Below are 18,622 nucleotides of genomic sequence, written 5' to 3'. Positions count from 1 at the left end.
TATTTATTTTATATAATAAATAAAATAGTAAAATATTGATTATTTATGTTTTTATAGTTTTTACTTAATTTTTAAGATGAAAATTACAACAAATATCCAAATAAACATCACTTTTCAAATTCAAAAATCCAAATTACACCTAACATGTAACCAAATAGTGATGACCAAGTTTAAGTGCCTAAGAAAACATCAAGTTTAATTATACAAAAAAGTAGCAAACATCAAGTTTCTTATACAAAAAAGTATCAAACATCCAGTTTCAACTTTCAAGTTGCATCCTTTGATGCCCACACCGCATCCAATTTTTGAAGTGTTCTTTCGTAGTCATTATCATCTTCATCCCCACCATCCAAAAGTTCTTCCAAGTCCAAAGAAGGTGTTTCTTGCATTTCACCAACACCTTTATCTAAATATTTTTTAAAAAATTAAAATAATACATGTTTAGCAAACAGAAAGCAAAAATTTGTTAAAAAATATTTCCGGTTTTTCTGGTTTAACCGGGTTTTAACCGATTTTTCTGGTTTAACCGGGTTTTAACCGGTTTTTTTCGATTAAACCTGTTTTCCGGGTTTTTACTTATCTCCGGACCGGTCTGGAGGCCGGTTCGCGGTTGAACCGGTCCGACCGGCCGGTCCGGTCCGGTTTGGAGAACATTGATATAACCAACCATATAACCGAACCATATTACAAAAAAATGGACCGAACCGTAATAAAATGGTTTGGTTTTGGACCAGATATATTCAAAATCGAAAACCGAAAAATCGAACCGTTATAGAGAAAAACCAGACCGAACCGACCGACGTCCACCCCTACCAAGCATGCAACATATCTTTTAATGTTAACGTTCATCATAAAATTCCATAAACATTTAACAAAATCATATTAACATATAAAACAGCATTCAGAGCACTGTCATGACGTTTACTATTTTATAAGTGCAAAATGACCGTTTTACCCATAGACGTAAAATTTCACGACTTTGACTTTTTCTTATTTCCGTTGACTCTAGACCATCTCAAATAATAATTTAAGCTTAGATAAATTTTCTCATATTTTTATTTAGCTTAAATCTATGGCTTTTTATTTATTCTTTAATTATTAGTTATTAATGCATTTTAATCCCGAATCAATTCGAACTTTAATATAAAATTCCTAAATTCAAAACTTAGACTTTTTATATTTAATTTTCCCTCGTGAACCATGATCCGACCCCTGTAGAACCATGTTTCAAACCCTAGACAACAAAACCCTAACTTCGAACCATGCACTAAACCCTCGAGCCATTCTCGCTTTTTCACTTAGCCAACCCGAACGATCTTCGGACCAGACCTCCCCTGGACCCTCATGAACCCTCTGGATCCCTAGGACTTGACCCTAGCCCCAACCGAAGCCATCTGTACCACCAGCAAGCAATCGGCCGAGACTCCAACCTAGACAAGGACTCTACGATTTCCTGCTAGAACCTTAACCACCGGGTCAACCCCTAACCCAGACCCTTGTACACCCTCTTAAGACCCTAGAGACCTAACCTAGCCCAGCCTTAACCCCCTGGCCGAGCCACAAGTCCCCTCGCGCAGCAGCTGAACCTACGCGCATACTCTCAGGGCTAGGACTCCTTCGCAGCATGGCTAGGACTCCTCTCCTGACCCAACCATGACCCAGCCCAGCCCTAGTCGCACCCAAGCTGAGCCATGCACCATGGTCCCCCCCTTAACCGAGCCCTTGACCCCAAAAACTTGAAGCCACGGTTCCAGCTTGTGCAATTCTCGTGTGCATCTTATTTCGTGTGACTTAGGACCCTTAAATCGTGTAAAAACATTGTCCTTTTTATCCTAGAACATGGAATCCCCTTCATGTGTGAAATCATCAAGTTTTGGATCAAAAACCATGCTTTAAAATTCATTTTTTGCACAAAAACTAAAATAAATAAAAGAATAACTTGTTTTTCAGGCAATTCATATCAAAATTGTGTATGCCGTGTGATTTTGATGGAGGAGGAGTCTTGTAAGTAAAATATTATGGTGGGGCGTGTATTTATTAAAAGATGGGTAGGGTTTTGGGCTTTATTTTGTTAAAATAAATAAGTGTGCAAGCTTGGGCCCATTAGAAAGTTATACTAGGCCCAATAAGTCCAATAGTGCATTTAAAAATTATTTCATTTAGGAAATTTTGCGAAATTATTAGTCGGGTTGTCAAAACGTTCGTATTTTTGTTGAAAACCGAATACCGATAAAAATTACGTCACGCCGCATAAAATTACCTCAAAACTCCTTATTTTCAAAAATAATAAAAAACATCAACCTTATTTTAAATAATTAAAAATAATTATTTAATAAAAACATTTTCCATTTTTCAGCCTTCGGTCTCCGTTCCTCGATCGCAACTCGAATAACTTTTAAAAATACATTTTAATGCATTTAAGTAGACAACTACTATAAAATCATATAAACTTATCACACATTATAATTTAAGCAATTAAAACAATTTAATAATCTATTATTCATTTTTCTTCGATTCACATGCAGTTGGATTACGTCGTCTTAATTTTGGACCTTACATGGCTAATAATTTCAAAAACCTAAGCAAAATATTTTAAATAATAACTAATGTGTATAATGGGCCTATTATACTTGGCTAATGGGCTCAAACTTGCACCATGAGTTTTAACTAGAATAAAAAGCTAATAACCCTCCCCAACCACACCACAACTCAAGTCCCCTCACCTCCAAAACAAACTAGGACTCTTCCTAGCAAAACACACACACACCACACGAGATTTTGAAGGGAAATCCATGAAAATCTTTAGGAAAAATTCAGCAAGGTTCTCTCTGTCGACGTCCCTCGAATCGCCAAAACTTTTTCGTGCGTAATATACGTAAAGACATGCCTTAATCTTGCTTTTTTCATCTTTCACACCATATTATGTATTTAATACATGATTGCATGAAAAACATGATACCCTTTATAAATTTTCGTTTTTATGGCTTTACATACACAAAACTAGTGTTTTCATCTTCTAAAACTCTTCCTAATGATGCACAAATTGGCTGCCATGGTAGAGAAACTTGAAGGGATGTTTTTCCACATGTTTAAAGGTCCATAGATGCATGTTAAAGGGGCTGGACAGTAAGGGTGCAAGGATGAACGAAAATAAGAGTCCTAGGGGCTAAGGAGTCTTCGGCTAGGAGTTCTTGTTAGTTATGGTTTCTAGTTGCTATTAGAGCATGACTAGGAGACTTAAAAGGAATGCATGAGGGTCCTAAGATGGCTGCACGAGGGTTGGCTCGAAGGGCAAGGGGGAATAGCGTGAGAGTAGAGTGCCATGCGCATGCTTTAGTTCACGGGTTGAAGGGTTGAGGCTTCTAGGTCTTCTAGGCTCGGTCCAGTAGGGTCCTTAGGGTTTGATCATGGTCCTAGGAGGGTCATCTAGGGTCTGGTTAGGTTGGTTATGGGCTAGGGCCATTCAAATCCTTAATTGTAACTTTTGTATTAGCTGTAGGTCGATGGATCCATCTACGTATAACATTGGTACCATGCGATGGGGACATCAGCGACACTCTCACCCGTCAACTAAGTCTTGGCCTTACATATCATCATATCATTGTATTAATCACAATCAAGTCAACTCCTTCAACCTTTCATTATCTTCATCACTTATAAACATTCATGTATATATATAACATTTTTCTTTTAAACCAAGCATGCAACACGTATTTTAGCATTATCGTTTTTCATCATAAAATTCCATAAAATTTCAAACTAAACATTTTAACTTTTATTACATTATTCAAGGCACTGCCAAGACATCTAACATTCTCAGGTGTAAATTGACTGTTTTGCCCCTGAAACCCTAACTTTCATAATTTAAACTTGGACCTTAAAATGAAGATCCGAATCCATCCAAACTTAACATAATACCTTAAAATGTACCCATAAGAATTTCTTAGATGTAAAATTAAGATCCCCGACTAATTTAACAATTCCTTTTAAAACTTATACCCACGTCACGGTTTTAACCCGAATCAACTCGAAACTTAACCAAACTTTATGAAACTTGAACCATAAAATATTAACACCTAACCATACCCTATACAACCCAAATAAAACTATTTAAGACCCTCGATCAAGCCTAGGTACCTGCTGGAAAATTCTGTTCATAATTCGAAACCCTAGTTAACTTACAATGGGTTCCGTCAAGCCTAGACCCTAACCATCATGCCCAGACCCTAACCAACCATACTATGGTCATACTTGAACCCTTAACAAGCTACTGGACTAGAACTAGCAACCCAAGCTTGCCCAGCCCATCAAGTCGTGCCCTAGGAGACTCACGCGAATTCAAGCTAGCGCCTACCACCATCCCTCGCTCCAGGTACAATACCAGCCATCTAAGACCATGACTCAGCCCTCTTAAGACCCATGAACATGTCTCTATAGCATCTAAGTGCCGCGCCCCTCTAGGAAACCCTAGCAAAAACCCTAGCTTAATTTTGTACAAAAAAACGTTCATCATAGCATCCTTACATCCAGCCCTTACACATGCATCTAGGAATCCCTAAACTTACTGAATTTAGTCCCTTTTTATAGCCTTATCATGGCAGCCCCTTTGTGTATCATAAACATGAATTTAAAAGCATAAAAATCAAAGTTTTGATCATGCATTTCCAATAAAACGAAAATAAAAGAAAGTGTATCATTTTTTTCATGCAATCATGTTACATGCACATAATATGGTATGAACGATGAGTGAAAGAAGATTAAGACATGCATTTGCGTATTTTACGCACGAAAAACAATCCTTGACGCACGGAAAACAATCCTTGACGCAAGGGAAGTTGGCAAAGAGACGGGGGAGAAAGCTTGCTGAATTGTCTTTAAAGTTCATGTGGATTATGCCTCAAAACATGTGTGTGTGTGTGTGTGGGCTGCTGATGTAGGAGAGAAAACTAGGAGTCTTTGGAGTGGTGTGTGTGTGGGTAGTGTGTGTAGGATAGGGTTTTAGGAGTCCTTGTTTAATATAAAATACTAGGTGCAAATTTAGGCCCAATAACCTTGTTATAATAGGCCTATTATAATGTTGGTAAAATATTTCGTTTAGGAAAGTTTTCGAAAACATTAGCCGAGTTCCCAAAAAGTCCTTATTTTGGTCAAAAATCGATTACCGATTTCAAATACGAATCGACGAGTAAAAACAACTCAAAAGTTTCCATTTTCAAAAATAACACATCAAATATACCATATATTAAATAATTAAAAATAATCATTTAATAAAATAATTTTCTCTTTATGCCTCGGTCTTCGTACCTCTATCGCATCTCGAATAACATTTAAAAACACAGTTTTATGCATTCTAGTAGAAAACCATATTTTAAACATGTAAACATGCCTACAACATTTAATTCATGCAATTAAAACAAATTAATTAGTCATTTTTCATTTTTTCCTAGATTTGCATGGAGTTGGATTACGTTTTCGATTTTGGACCTTACAATTTCTTCCTCACTTAAATGAAATTTTGTCCTCGAAATTAAAACTTATCGAATAACTCCGGGTAGCGAATCCTCATGTTGGAACATTTCATGTTCGCAATCTTGATTTTGATGTTAACAAAATTTGTTATTGTGTTTCTAACATATTTACTTACGTGTGAAGTTGCAAACACAAGAAGCAAGCTGAAACTGAATTCTGCACAAACTGAATTTCTAGCGAGCTTCGGTGTTTTGATGATATCTACCAGCTGGATGATTTAAATGACAATCCGCCAATAGACTTATCAGAAAACTCAATTTGGAACAAGTTGTATTTCACATTTGGTGGGCAAATTCGGATGTTATCTAGGCCAAACTGATCGTAACTGATCGCACGAAGACAACAATCAGTTGGGTTTGAGCAGCTGCGGTATTTTGGTCATATCTATCAGCTCGGTTATTAAAATGAAGCGATTCAGTATGCGTTGGAAAGATAAGATGATGGTCGACAAAGCATCTTCACAAGTCAAAGTCTGAATCGAAACTTAAGATGCTGATAAATGACGATGAAGCTACTGGTTCTTCACAAACTGAAATCAGCCTAGCTGAAACTGAACTGAACCGAACCAGTTGAACTGAAACAGACCAACTGAACTTGAACAACTGAACCAAACCAGCATCTGACCAGCTGAACTGAACCAGCTGCTGACCAGCTGAACTGAACTGAAATGAACCAATTTCTTACCAGCTGAACTGAACGACCAGTTGAACTGAATGACCAGCTGAGTTGACCAGAGTTTACCAGTCGGGAAAATGTCCAGCAAGGCGAATTTGACCGTTGCAATTCCAAAAACAGTACAGAAACTTTCCAAACGGTCATATTCTTGTGTCTAACGTATATATCATTGTTAGAGCCTATAAATACATCATCTTGAAGATCAAACAAGAGCTTTTGAAGAGTATTCAAAGCATGGGCAGTTAGCATGAATATATCAGCTAGTTGAGAGCACAAGCCCTTGTGTGAGGATACTTGAGATGTACACTGTTAATGATAAATTCCTCACACACAATCACTCATACACATACAAGAGAGTTGAACTTCAAAGATTAGTTGAGTGAGTCTTGCACAAAGACAATAAACTTGTGTATGTAGTCTTCGCATATGAGACATTAAACGATATGCTGATTGTAAGGTGCTGCCTAAAATCTTGAGGACTAGGAGTTCAGTTTAGGCAGTGGGTAAGTCCTAGCTGAATGGATTTGTACAAGTAGTTGTATAAATCAAAGTCTTCTAGTGAATCCTTCCCAAGGGGAAGAAGTGGTGACGTAGGAGCATTTGAAGTCTCCGAACATCCGTAAACAAATTCATGTCTATTTGTTTATTGCATTTACTTATCATTTCATAGTTTTAAAGATGCATTGTTGAAGCATTTTATGTGTTCTTCAAATATCAAAATATTGAATACCAAGTATTTGATAAAATGCTTCAACTAAAATATTTTTTACTCATTCAGCTTGCATATATTTTAAATGCTTTACAAAATATTTAATCGGTTTCTACGAAGGATTATTTCGAGTATCTTCCGCTTGGTTTTTAACCAAATTCGATTTAATTCATCGACGTTCAATATTTCAAGAACCGAGCTATTGTAGCTCAACGATTACCCCCCTTAATCGATCCCAACAATTGGTATCAGAGTGGGTTGTTCGTGAAAGAACGTTGAAATTGATTTTGATGTTTAAAATTCGAAAATTTCAGATTTTTTAAAGCATATATATGCAAAAGTGAATTTTCGCGCAGTTTGCAGCGACTGTAAGAAAAATAGCATATCTCCTTGCTCGAGTGTCCAAACGACAAACCGCTTTTGCGTTACAAACTAGACTCATAGAAGTTTACAGCGGTATAAAATTTTCAGCCTAGTTATGCTCGAAAAAATACAGTTTATTTGTTGAAGGCAGAGCATATGTGCTGCGGCAGAAAATGAGCCATGGAGAAAATTGGTTAGTTATCCCTCTTCTTTTATAATTTTCAAAATTTCAAAAATATAGGGGGATAACTCATTAAAATTTTAATTGAGTTATTATTTTTAAATATTGAGGGGGGGAAAATTTTGTGCTTAAAATGTTTTGAAAATATGACTTTTTGATTCACACAAAAAGGGGGAGAAATTTGTTAGTCGAATAGATTGTTTATCCAAGTTTTGTGATCATCAAAAAGGGAGAGATTGTTGGAACATTTCATGTTCACAATCTTGATTTTGATGTTAACAAAACTTGTTATTATGTTTCTAACATATTTACTTACGTTTGAAGCTGCAAACACAAGAAGCAAGCTGAAATTGAATTTTGCACAAACTGAATTTCTGGAGAGCTTCGATGTTTTGATGATATCTACCACCTGGATGATTCAAATGACAATCCGCCAACTGGAATGATCAGAAAAATTAATTTGAAACAAGTTGTATTTCACGTCAGTTGGGCAAATTCGGATGTTATCTAGGCCAAACTGATCGTAACGGATCGCACAAAGACAGAAATCAATTGGGTTTGAGCAGCTGCGGTATTTTGGTCATATCTAATCAGCTCGGTTATCGAAATGAAACAATTCATTATGCATTGAAAATATAAAACAATGATCTACAAATCATCTTCACAAGTCAAAGTCAAAATCGAAACTTAAGATGTTGATAAATGACGATGAAGCTACTGGTTCTGCACAAACTGAAATCAGCTAGGCTGATTTCAGCACACCAGCTGAAAGTGAACTGAACCGAACCAGTTGAATTGAACCAGACCAGTTGAACTGAACCAGACCAGCTGAACACCAGTTGAACTGAAGCAGACCAACTGAACCAGACCAGCTAAACCGAACCAGCAGCTGACCAGCTGAACTGAACGACCAGCTGAGTTGACCAGTCGGAAAAATGTCCAGCAAGGCGAATTTGACCATTGCAATTCCAAAAACAATACAGAAACTTTCCAAACGGCCATATTCTTGTGTCTAACGTATACATCTTTGTTGGAGCCTATAAATACATCATCTTGAAGATCAAACAAGAGATTTTGAAGAGGATTCAAAGCATGGGCAGTTAGCATGAATATATCAGCTAGTTGAGAGTAAAAGCCCTTGTGTGAGGATACTTGAGATGTACACTGTAAATGATGAATTCCTCACATACAATCACTCACACATATACAAGAGAGTTGAACTTCAAATATTAGTTGAGTGAGTCTTGCACAAAGACAATAAACTTGTGTATGTAGTCTTTGCATATGAGACATTAAACAATATGCTGATTGTGAGTTGCTTCCTACAATCTTGAGTGCTAGGAGTTCAGTTTAGGCACTGGGTAAGTCCTAGCTGAATGGGTTTGTACCAGTAGTTGTATAAATCAAAGTATTCTAGTGAATCCTTCCCGAGAGGAAGAGGGGGTGACGTAGGAGCATTTGAAGTCTTTGAACATCCATAAACAAATTTGTGTCTATTTGTTTATTGCATTTACTTATCATTTTCATAGTTTTAAAGATGCATTGTTGAAGCATTTTATGTGTTCTTCAAATATCAAAATATTGCATACCAAGTGTTTGATAAGATGCTTCAACTAAAATATTTTTTACTCATTCAGCTTGCATATATTTTAAATGCTTTACAAAATATTTAATCGATTTCCACGAAATATTATTTCAAGTATCTTCCGCTTGGTTTTTAACCAAACTCGATTTAATTCATCGGTGCTCAATATTTTAAGAACCGAGCTATTGTAGCTCAACAATTAGCCCCCCTAATAGATCCCAACAGCTCATCTCCGTCTCGGTTTCCCAAGTAGCTTTCTCCTACGAATGATTTAGCCATTTAACCTTGACATATGAATGACCTTATTTCGAAGCCTTCTTTCTTGTCTATCCAGGATTTTTACAGGTCTTTCCTCGTATGACATATTTGGAGTCAACTGCATAGGTTCATGATTCAATACATGTGAAGGATTCAACATGTACTTTCGCAGCATCGAGATATGGAACACATTAAGCACTCTAGCTAGCATCGGTGGCAACGCCAATCTATAAGCTAATGTTCAAATCTTCTCTAAAATCTCAAATGATCGTATGAATCCCGGACTGAGTTTGCCTTTCTTTCCTAATCTCATAACACCCTTCATAGGTGCTACTTTCACAAATACGTGGTAACCCACTGCAAACTCTAGCTCCCTTCATCGCTTATCAGCGTAACTCTTTTGTCGGCTTTGAGCAGTCTTCATCCTATATCGGATTTTTACTACTAGCTCTGTTGTCTACTTGATCAAGTCCAGAAAAAATTCTCCTCTTTCACCGACCTCGTCCCAATGTATCGGTGATATAAACTTCCTCCCATAAAGTACCTCGTAAGGAGGCATAACTATAAAATATTGGTAGCTATTATTATGGGTGAACTCCAATAGATGTAGCTTCGGTTCCCAACTTCCTTGGAAATTGATCACACAAGCTCAAACTAGATCCTCCAAAATTTGAATCACCCTTTCAGACTGACCATCGGTTTAAGAATGAAACGCTATACTGAACAACAACTTTGTCCCCATCGCTGAATGCAGGTTCTTCAAGAAGGATGATGTGAACCTCGAATCTTGGTCATAAACAATAGATAATGGAATCCCATGCAGTCGGACTATCTCTTGGATATACAACTCTGCATACTTAGTCATGGTGAATGTCGTCTTAATATGTAGTAAGTGTGCTGATTTCGTGAGACAATAAACTATCACCCAAATGGCATTGAATCCCTTAATATTCATTGGCAATCCCACTACAAAATCCATAGTAATATTTTCCTATTTCCACACGGGAATAGGAAGTGGCTTAAGCTTCCCTGCTGACCTCTAATACTCTGCCTTAACTCGCTGGCGTGTCAAACACTTGGACACAAAACGCAAGATGTCTCGCTTCATACCCGGCCACCAATACAATTTCTGCAAATCCTTGTACATCTTTGTACTTCCAAAATGAATGGAGTACGAGGTATTGTGAGCTTCCTTCAGAATAACCTCTCTCAGTGAATCGCCACTAAGAACCCATAGTCAATCTCGATATCGAACTAAGTCATCCTCTTCAAAATAAAGCTTCCGACCTTTAGACTCATCTCTCAGTCTCCATTTTTGCAACTACTTATCAAAAGACCGACCTTCACGAATTCTATCACTCAGAGTCGATTGTAATATCACAGTAGAAAGATTAGGAGCATCGCTCCTAGCATACACTGCAAGCTCGAATTTTTTGAATCTCTGCTTGCAATGGTCTTTGAACTTTCAATTGAGCGATAACGGCTGTATTTCTACTCAAAGCATCCGCAACTACATTAGCTTTTCCCGGATGGTAGCTAATATCGATGTCGTAGTCTTTCACCAATTCTAACCATCTTCTTTGCCTCATATTCAACTCTTTATGGGTGAAAAAGTACTTCACGCTTTTATGATAAGTGAAAATCTTGAACTTCTCCCCATATAATTAATGTCTCCAAATCTTGAGAGCGAAAACTTCTATTTCAAGCTCGAGGTCATGAGTCGGGTAATTCTTCTCATGAACCTTCAACTATCTAGATGCATATGCTATCACTCGATCATTTTGCAACAGTACTGTGCCTAAACCAAGCTTTAAACCGTCTGTATAGAGAACATAATCTCCTTGCCCTGATCGCATCGATAGAACTGGCGCTGAAGTCAAAGCTTGCTTCAGCTTCTCGAAACTCTCTTGGCATTCAGATCCCCAAATAAACTTTGCATTCTTCTTCGTCAAGGTGGTCAAGGATACCACAATAGAAGAGAACTTTGAATGAACTTTCGATAGTTGTTGTCACTTTGATTGTTGCACTCCCAATAGCAGGTTGTCCGCAAGTAGTAAAATTCGGTGAGTCCGATATCGTATCCATAGGGAAGCTACGGTAATTACAAGTCCACTACAATGTCTTTTTGTTTTTGTTTTTGCTTTTTTTTTTCTTTTAATTGTTTGAATCTTTAATTGGTAATTTTTAATTGTTCAAATTTTAATTTAAGTAGTTGAGATTAGAGGATCCACTCCTGATATTTTAATAAAGTTAACATTAATGAACATTATTGAAATCCACTTAATAAAATGGTTCCAATATATTAAATAATCATATTTATATTATGTTATATACTATTTTCTTATAAGTATAAAATATATATCAAAACTTATAAATGTTGTCAAGTATTTATTGTGCTATATATATTTGTAAACACTAAATCAAGGTTCCCACTTTAAATGGTTGGTAAAACCAAACTAACATTTAAATGGTACCAAGAAATTAATAATATGATATATTGATATATAATAAATCAAGGCATCCACTTTAAATGGTTGGTAAAACCAAACAAACATTTAAATGGTACCAAGAATTTAGTGTAACATATAGCAACAATAAATCAAAACTCCCACTTATAAGTAGGGTATAAAAATGCTTAAAGAAATAAATATAACATAAACAATAAATAATGATTAAATAATATAAAACATAGATTATTACCTTTTAATAACCTTATTATCATACCAAGAGCTTCACCTTTTCATCTCAACCTTGGTAAGTTAGCTACTCATTATTCAAAGTATAAAACGTTGAATATGAAATTAACATGCTAATTATTTTTAAATGATGAAATAAAGGAAAAATAAAGAGAAAAATATTATGAACTCAAATATTTATTCATAGAATGAGGGATATCTCAATTCATTACAATGCACCCCTATTTATATCCAAATTTGGGGAGACAACCACAAATAAAATATTATTTTTTACACATAAGTCTTCATTGGTGTTCCAAGAAATTATATTTTAATACACATCACTTTTGAAAATATTCCCATCCAATTTTGCTTCTCCACATAAAATAAAACATGTGGATAATTGAGTTGTTTGAATTTTGGTATTTTATTTTAACCATTTGACCAAGTAGTTTGAGAGATATGGTCAAAATACTAGAGCAAGGTAAAACTGTCACTCCTTTGGTAACTTTGTTTGTTGCTTAATTTGATCCCAATTGTGAGAAGATTTTTATCTCATGCTTGTTACCAATATTGTAGATATTATCATCAACTTTCTACATGTCCAAGAATCATCTTAATCTCATTTTCAACGCCAAGTTTATTCTCGTTTTATCGAACCTGTAAAAATAGTAAAAACATATAATTACACAACAACTTATTTTTTATACAATTTATTATAAAAATATAATATTTAAACATTTAATAAAACAAAAACTATAAATTTATATTATAAAACATTTAATTAATGTACAATTTTTATATTTATCACACCCCCCAACCAGCTTATTGCTAGTCACTAGCAATTTAAGCGTTAATAGCAATACAAAACAAATTGATTAATTTAAATAGAAATGTAATCGGAATTATCCAAGTGTTTAAATTAAATTTGAAAACTGTCAAAGTTATATCAAGATCATCATAAGGATAATTTATGAAATAATCTGAGCTGATCAATTCAAAGCTTATTTTCAGGTAGTTAAAGGTACATGGCCTTCAGAAATTCCTAGTAAGAGTCTCAACTCCATATTCTCACGGGTTAATAAATTTTTCAATTTATGGGAACGATTTCTCTCATGGAGTTGGAATACAGATAAATACTCAGGAAAATGGTCTACAGAATGCAGACAGACAAACGAGCCAAACTAATCAAAAGATAGGATTCAAAATCTAATTGTTGTTGTTATATATTTTTTCCTGATCTTTTTTTTTTGTTTTCAGAACATCATGGAATCAGACTAAGTTTATGCTTTTTGACTACATATTTATTTAATTTGTACAATAAATTTCTCTCTTTCTTTTTTTTCCTTTTATGAGAGATAAATGGGTCGTAGCATATAACTTAAAAATTACATAGATCTTCAACATCTTTCTTTTTGTTTTTTTTTCTCTTTTTTTTTTACTTCAGGAAATATCATTTTTTTTTCAAAATAAGAACTCAAGATCTAAACAATAGATAGCCTCTCTCATGATCAATAAAGGCTCGAAAGCTGTTTTCTCAGTCCTCTCCACTCACTCACAAAATATGTGTGAGTTTAAAATTTTAGGCACTCTTATAAGGTATATCTTGGGCCATATACTTTAATACCTGATTTTATCACAATGGTTAATCACTAAAAAAAATTTAATAAATCATATTTTTATATTGATCAGAATATTAAAATTGACATTTTTTCAAATAAAAATTTAAACATCCTTAAATAGATTAATACATGTTCTAATTTAAACCTTTCAAACATGTAATGTATGATATTTTTGCAAAAATTACTAAGATACAAACAATAAACATGGTTTTATTTTAAAATAATATTTTTTTTAAAATATATATATATTTTTTATTTTTTTTTATTTTTTTTAAATATTTTTTTATAAGTTTGTTCTCCCCTAAACAGAATATGACATTGTCCCTAATGTCAAAATAACTATTAATAAAGAGTACATAATGAAAGAGATATCACCTTGAATTTTATTGAAGATAACAAACTGAAACAAACGCAAACCAATTCACGACTTANGACATTTTTTCAAATAAAAATTTAAACATCATTAAATAGATTAATACATGTTCTAATTTAAACCTTTCCAACATGTAATGTGAGATATTTTTGCAAAAATTACTAAGATACAAACAATAAACATGGTTTTATTTTAAAATAATATATTTTTTTAAAATATATATATTTTAAATTTTTTTAATTTTTTATTAGTATTTTTTTTTTATAAGTTTGTCCTCCCCTCAATCAGAATATGACATTGTCCCTAATGTCAAAATAACTATTAATAAAGAGTACATAATGAAAGAGATATCACCTGGAATTTTATTGAAGATAACAAACTGAAACAAACGCAAACCAATCCACGACTTTTGAATCAATGATCCAACTTCCTTTTCTTATTGCTTGATTGCGACCAATTGATCTTTGTTATCATCGGATCAGGCTTATGAACAAAAGCTTCCAAATCATCAATTAATTGGTCGGCAGTCGAAGCACAGATGAGCATCCGTCGTGAATTTTCTGAAATGAAATTCTGTTCCACAGCTTTATCAAGAAATGTCAACAAACTGTCATAATAATTATTGATATTCAACAAGCCCACAGGTTTATTATGGATATTAAGTTGTTCCCAAGAAACAGTGTGAAAAATTTCTTCTAATGTACCAAAACCACCTGGTAATGCGATAAAAGCATCAGAATTTTCAATCATTTTGGTGATTCTTTCATACATTGAAGAAACTTTTAATTCCTCCCCAATCGTAACACATGTAATATTTCTTTCAGCTAAAGCTGTAGGAATAATACCCAAAACCTGACTACCTCCAAGATGTGCAGATGTTGAAACAGATCCCATTAACCCAATATTACCTCCCCCATATACCAAGTGAATTTTTCTCTCAGCCAATATCTTTCCAAGATTATTTGCTGCTTCTACAAACACTTCATTTTTTCCAGGACTCGACCCACAAAATACACAAATATTTTTCAATGTTTGTGCAGAGGATCCAGCCATGTTTTTACTTTCTTTTTGGTCTGCGAAAATAGAGAGAAAGATGAGAGATTTTATAGGGGTTATATGTTATCATGACAAAACTATGGGTCACAGTTGTAAACAGAATAAACAGTAAAAACAATAATAACACACATGCATATAAACAGTAGTGTGATTGTGACTCACAATTTTCCTCTGGTTTTACGTCCAGAAACGGCTTCAACGCCTTCTATGAGTCGAGGATATGCTTCCCATCCAATTTTCTTATAAATTGGCAAACAGGGTCTTTTTTAGTCGGATTCCCAAGACTATGACGCTCATCTTGGAATTGTTTCCATAAACGGAGAAGTTCAATATGCACATGTCCACTAGAATGCGTCTCAAGAGTCAATAAGATGTTATCTAAAGACTCCTTACTCAGCCCATTCTTAATGAAACCAATTTTATCTTCTCTGTTATTGGAAACACATCCCAAAGATCTGCATCGTTTGTCACAAGTCCATCTTGCACACTTATGACAAACCCCTAAACTTTTGGCCCTTCGTTTTTTCGCATAAGTGCTTTTTCCTAATCCAGGCAAATACCGAATGAGCAATGATTGTGGAACTTCTCCTCCTAATCGGACCTTAGCTTCTATTACAAGACGAATATCTTCTGGAATTCCTTTTTGCATTAGCAATCTCAATCTTTCACACCTTCCTGCATAAATTTTTCTTAGAACATTTTCAGAAACAGAGGGAAAATATTTACAAATTTTTGAGAGAATTTCATCCATTTTGAAAAGAAAAGAAATGATTTTTTTTTTTTTTTTATCAGCAATTATGGGAAACTGATTAAACCGACTATGAGAGTCACGGAGTACCGTTATCCGCCATTTAACCGGGAAAATAAAAAGATTAAGGAAACCTGAAATAAAAACAAACAAAATTAAATGCAACACAAAAAAAATCAAGGATCGGAAAGGGAAATAAACTCTTCTTGAAAAATTTCATTTTCTAAAAATGGTTTAAGCCTTTGTCCATTTACTTTAAAAACATCACCATTTTTAGGATTTTCAATATCCACAGCTCCATAAGTATACACATGCTTTACAACATATGGGCCTGTCCATCTTGATCGTAATTTTCCTGGGAATATGTGAAGTCGAGAATTATAAAGCAAAACTTTTTTACCAATCTCAAAAGATTTTCTAAGAATTGTTTTATCATGAAATCATTTGATTTTTGCTTTATAAATCCTTGAATTCTCATACGCGTCATTTCTGAGTTCATCAAGTTCATTAAGTTGCAATTTGCGCAATTTGTTGGCATCATCCATGCTTGAATTAAAAGTTTTGATCGCCCAATAAGCTTTATGTTCCAATTCCACAGGCAAATGACAATTTTTCCGTAAACCAACCTATAGGGAGACATATTCAATGATGTTTTAAAAGCTGTTGGATATGCCCAAAGTGCATCATTAAGTCGCAGAGACCAATCTTTTCTATTTGGGTTAACAGTTTTTTCCCAAATTTGCTTTATCTCTCTATTAGCTAATTCAACTTGTCCATTTGTTTGAGGATGATAAGGAGTAGTTACTTTGTGAGTAATACCATATTTTTTCATCAACGAAGCAAATTGTTTATTAACAAAGTGAGTTCCCCCATCACTTATCATGGCTCGAGGAATTTCAAATCTACTAAAAATATTTTCTTTTAAAAATTTGATGACGATTTTATGATCATTTGTTCGACATGGAATTGCCTCTATCCATTTGCAAACATAATCAACTGCAAATAAAATATACAAGTATCCAAACGACGGTGGAAAAGGTCCCATAAAATTAATTTCCCAACAGTTAAAGATTTTAATTTCAATGATAGGATTCAAAGACATCATGTTTCTTTTTGAAATCGCACCCAATTTTTGACAATTTTCACAGATCTTGCAGATTTCGTAGGTATCTTTAAACAAAGTGGGCCAATAAAATCCACACTGCAAGATTTTTGCAGCAGTTTTCTTTGAAGAAAAATGTCCTCCACATGCTTCTGAATGACAAAATTTAATGACACTACTTACCTCATTGTCGGGTATGCAACGCCAAAAAATTTGATCTGGACAATACTTGAACAGATACGGATCATCCCAATAAAAGTTTTTTACCTCATTCAAAAATTTTCTTTTATCTTGAGAGCTCCATTGCGGTGGCATTTTGCCTGTCACAAGAAAATTTACTATGTTAGCAAACCAAGGTGTAGTAGTAACTGAAAATAGATGTTCATCAGGAAAATTTTCGTTAATTGGTGTCATTTCATAAGATGATCCTGTTACTAGTCTCGATAAATGATCGGCTACAACATTCTCGGTTCCTTTTTTATATTTGATCACAATGTAAAATTCTTGGAGCAACAAAATCCATCGTATCAGTCGTGGCTTTGCATCCTGTTTGGTCAACAAATATCTAATAGCAGAATGATCAGTAAACACAATAGTAGTTGATCCAATCAAATAAGAACGAAATTTATCTAATGCAAATATTACAGCAAGTAGTTCTTTTTCACTTGTGGAATAATTTATTTGAGCATTGTTTAAAGTTCTACTTGCATAATATATCACATAAGGCTTACCATTTCTTCTTTGACCCAATACTGCACCGACTGCATAATCACTCACATCGCACATGATTTCAAATGGTAAAGACCAATCAGGAGGTTGCATGATAGGAGCTGATGTTAAACGTCAAATGATTTTATCAAAAGCATTTTGGCATTCTTGAGTCCACTCAAATACAGTGTCTTTTGTTAAGAGGTTACAAATGGGTTTAGAGATTAAACTAAAGTCCTTTATAAACCTCCTATAAAATCCAACATGTCCCAAAAATGAACGAATTTCTTTAATGGTTTTTGGAGGGGGTAAATTGGCAATGGTATCAACTTTTGCTTTATCAACTTCAATTCCATGAGATAACACAATATGTCCCAAAACCATCCCAGAATTAATCATGTAATGACATTTTTTTCAATTTAAAATAAGACCTTTTTCCTCACATCTTTTTAAAACTTTTTCTAAATTTTCAAGACAATTATCAAATGTACTCCCAAAAATAGTTAAATCATCCATGAAAATCTCCAAACCATTTTCAACCATGTCACTAAAAATGCTTAGCATACATCTTTGAAATGTTGCTGGGGCATTGCATAAACCAAATGGCATCCTTCTGAATGCAAGTGTTCCAAAAAGACATGTGAATGTAGTTTTTTCTTGATTTTCAAGAGCAATGGGAATTTGATAATAACCTGAATATCCATCAAGAAAACAGTAGTAGGGATGACCTGCCACTCTTTCTAAAATTTGATCCAAAAATAGTAATGGAAAATGATCTTTCCTAGTGGCATCATTTAATTTTCTGTAATCAATACACATACGCCAACTAGATGAGACTCGACTTGTTAACAATTCACCTTTTTCATTTTTTATCACTGTGATGTCAGATTTTTTTGGAACTACTTGTGTTGGACTTACCCACTTACTATCGGAAATATGATAGGTAATTCCAACATCAAGTGGTTTGAGAACTTCAGTTTTCACAACATCTTTCATGTGCGGGTTTAATCTCCTTTGTGGTTGTTGAGATGTTTTAGC

The 18,622-nt window shown here is 34.4% G+C and overlaps 1 protein-coding gene across 1 annotated transcript in view; it reads right to left on the bottom strand.

Annotated features, from left to right (window-relative positions):
* Positions 1–266: 266 nt before the first annotated feature.
* The window catches only part of LOC140982042 (uncharacterized), a 33,911-nt gene continuing 15,555 nt past the window's right edge, over positions 267–18,622 (bottom strand). Inside the window, exon 2 of the mRNA XM_073448458.1 lies at positions 267–406. Coding sequence (XP_073304559.1) covers positions 267–406 — 140 coding nt within the window. The remainder of the gene's footprint in view (positions 407–18,622) is intronic.

The sequence above is a fragment of the Primulina huaijiensis genome, chromosome 8, assembly GCF_012295235.1.
Source record: "Primulina huaijiensis isolate GDHJ02 chromosome 8, ASM1229523v2, whole genome shotgun sequence".
Classification (NCBI taxonomy): Eukaryota; Viridiplantae; Streptophyta; class Magnoliopsida; order Lamiales; family Gesneriaceae; genus Primulina; species Primulina huaijiensis.
The sequence above is the reverse complement of the archived record's forward strand: the minus strand, read 5'-3'. Positions and strand labels throughout refer to the sequence as shown.